Here is a 1,920-nt window from a genome sequence, read left to right as displayed (position 1 = left end):
CAGACAAGCTGCCGCCTCGTACTGACACAGACCTGCCGATCGAGCTAGTGCCCGGCACGAAGCCACCACAAGGCCCGCTCTATCTCAAGGGGCCCAAGGAGATGGAGGAGCTCCGCAAGTATCTTGACGAGAACCTCGCGAAGGGCTTCATTCGGCCCTCGAAGAGTCCAGCACGCTCTCCTGTGCTCTTCGTACCGAAGAAGGATGGAGGTCTGCGCTTATGTGTGGACTACAGAGGCCTCAACGAGGTCACCGTCAAGAACCGAGCTCCCCTCCCCCTCATCGAGGAGCAACTCTTCCTCCTCCGCAACGCCAAGATCTACACGAAGCTGGATCTCAAGGCGGCGTACAACCTGGTACGCATCGCTGACGGCGACGAATGGAAGACGGCGTTCGGCACTCAGCTCGGCCTCTATGAGTACCTCGTGATGCCGTTCGGGCTTGCCAATGCCCCCTCTCACTTCCAGTCACTCGTCAACAGCATCTACAGGGACATCATTGGCATCTACGTTGTGGTGTACTTGGACGACTTCCTCATCTTCAGTAACACAGAGGAGGAGCACGTCGCCCACGTACGAGAGGTACTCAAGAGGCTCCGCGAACATCGCTTGTTCGCCAAGCTCTCGAAGTGCTCGTTCCACACAGACACCGTGGAGTTCCTGGGCTACATCATCACGCCGCGAGGCATCGAGATGGACCAGGAGAAGGTCCGAACCATCAAGGAGTGGCCGCTGCCGCAGTCGATACACGACATACAGCGCTTCCTGGGGTTCGCTAACTTCTACAGGAGGTTCATCTCCCACTTCGCTCGGATCACTAGGCCTCTGACCGAGCTCGTCAAGCCGACGGAACGCTTCAAGAAGTTCCAACTCCCGGACGCTGCTGTCCAGGCTTTCCATCAGCTCATCGAGGCCTTCACCACGGCGGGTGTGTTGAGGCACTTCGACTATCACAAGCCGACTTGCCTCGAGACGGATGCCAGCGACTTTGCCTTGGCAGGGGTCCTCAAACAGGAGACCGAGAAGCGATGGCACCCCGTGGCGTTCTACTCGCGCAAGATGACCTCGGCGGAGAAGAACTACGAGATCCATGATAAGGAGCTTCTCGCCATCGTTGCCTGTCTATATCAGTGGCGCCACATGCTCGCCGGGCTGCCAAATCAGTTCGCTGTGCTCTCGGACCACGAGGCGCTCAAGTACTTCAAGGCACAGCGCCGCATCAGCGGCCGTCAAGCTCGATGGTCAGTACTACTGGCTGACTTCGACTTCGTGGTTCAGTACCGGCCAGGGGACAAGGCCGGCGAGCCGGACGCACTCACTCGGCGCTCAGACATGGAGCCCTCGGAGGCGGAGCAGAAGCACAACGTCCGTCAGCTACTCCATCCCAGGATGTTCGAGGTCGACGCCGCCACTTCGGCAGAAGGCAGTACAAATCCGACCGAAGTCGGCGAGCTCGGCACAGTTCGCAGTACCCCTGCCGAGTTTGCCGCCAGGAGCCCATCGCTCATCTCGATGGCCGCTATCGTCGAAGGTGGCCTTACGGCGCTGGTGCGAACCTTCCAGCCCCTCGATATCGAGCTACTTGAGCTCCACAAGAGCACACCGTTCGAGCTCAAGGATGGTCTCTGGTACCGAGAGGGCCGTTTGGTAATCCCAAAGGTAACCCTCAAGGGCAAACAAGGGCGTGGCGACACACGCTCGGCCAAGCTCATCAGTGAGCACTCGCTGTCAGTCAAACACCTTCGATACATGGTCATGACCCAATGCCATGATGGTGTTACGGCTGGGCACGTGGGACGAGATGCCACCCTCGAGCTGGCCCAACGCTCCTGGGTTAGGGTTAGGGTTAGGGTTAGGGTTAGGGTTAGGGTTAGGGTTAGGGTTAGGGTTAGGGTTAGGGTTAGGGTTAGGGTTAGGGTTA

At 58.7% G+C, this 1,920-nt stretch overlaps 2 protein-coding genes across 2 annotated transcripts in view; both read left to right on the top strand.

The window, feature by feature from the left end:
• PSEUBRA_003729 (Retrotransposon gag domain protein) overlaps positions 1–25 on the top strand; it is a gene marked incomplete at both ends in the record, with an annotated part of 2,477 nt that extends 2,452 nt beyond the window's left edge. Inside the window, one exon of the mRNA XM_059465151.1 lies at positions 1–25. This exon is cut by the window's left edge and continues 693 nt beyond it. Within this exon, the coding sequence (XP_059321434.1) occupies positions 1–25 (25 nt within the window).
• Positions 26–101: 76 nt separating this feature from the next.
• Positions 102–1,646, top strand: PSEUBRA_003728 (reverse transcriptase; the record flags this gene model as incomplete). The annotated part of the gene is made up of 1 exon (XM_059465140.1): positions 102–1,646. A coding segment is annotated over one exon (1,545 nt), but the record flags the coding sequence as incomplete, so codon positions are not given.
• Between the last annotated feature and the right edge of the window lie 274 nt (positions 1,647–1,920).

Source organism: Kalmanozyma brasiliensis (assembly GCF_000497045.1).
Source record: "Kalmanozyma brasiliensis GHG001 unplaced genomic scaffold PSEUBRA_SCAF25, whole genome shotgun sequence".
In the NCBI taxonomy this organism is placed as follows: Eukaryota; Fungi; Basidiomycota; class Ustilaginomycetes; order Ustilaginales; genus Kalmanozyma; species Kalmanozyma brasiliensis.
The sequence above is the reverse complement of the archived record's forward strand: the minus strand, read 5'-3'. Positions and strand labels throughout refer to the sequence as shown.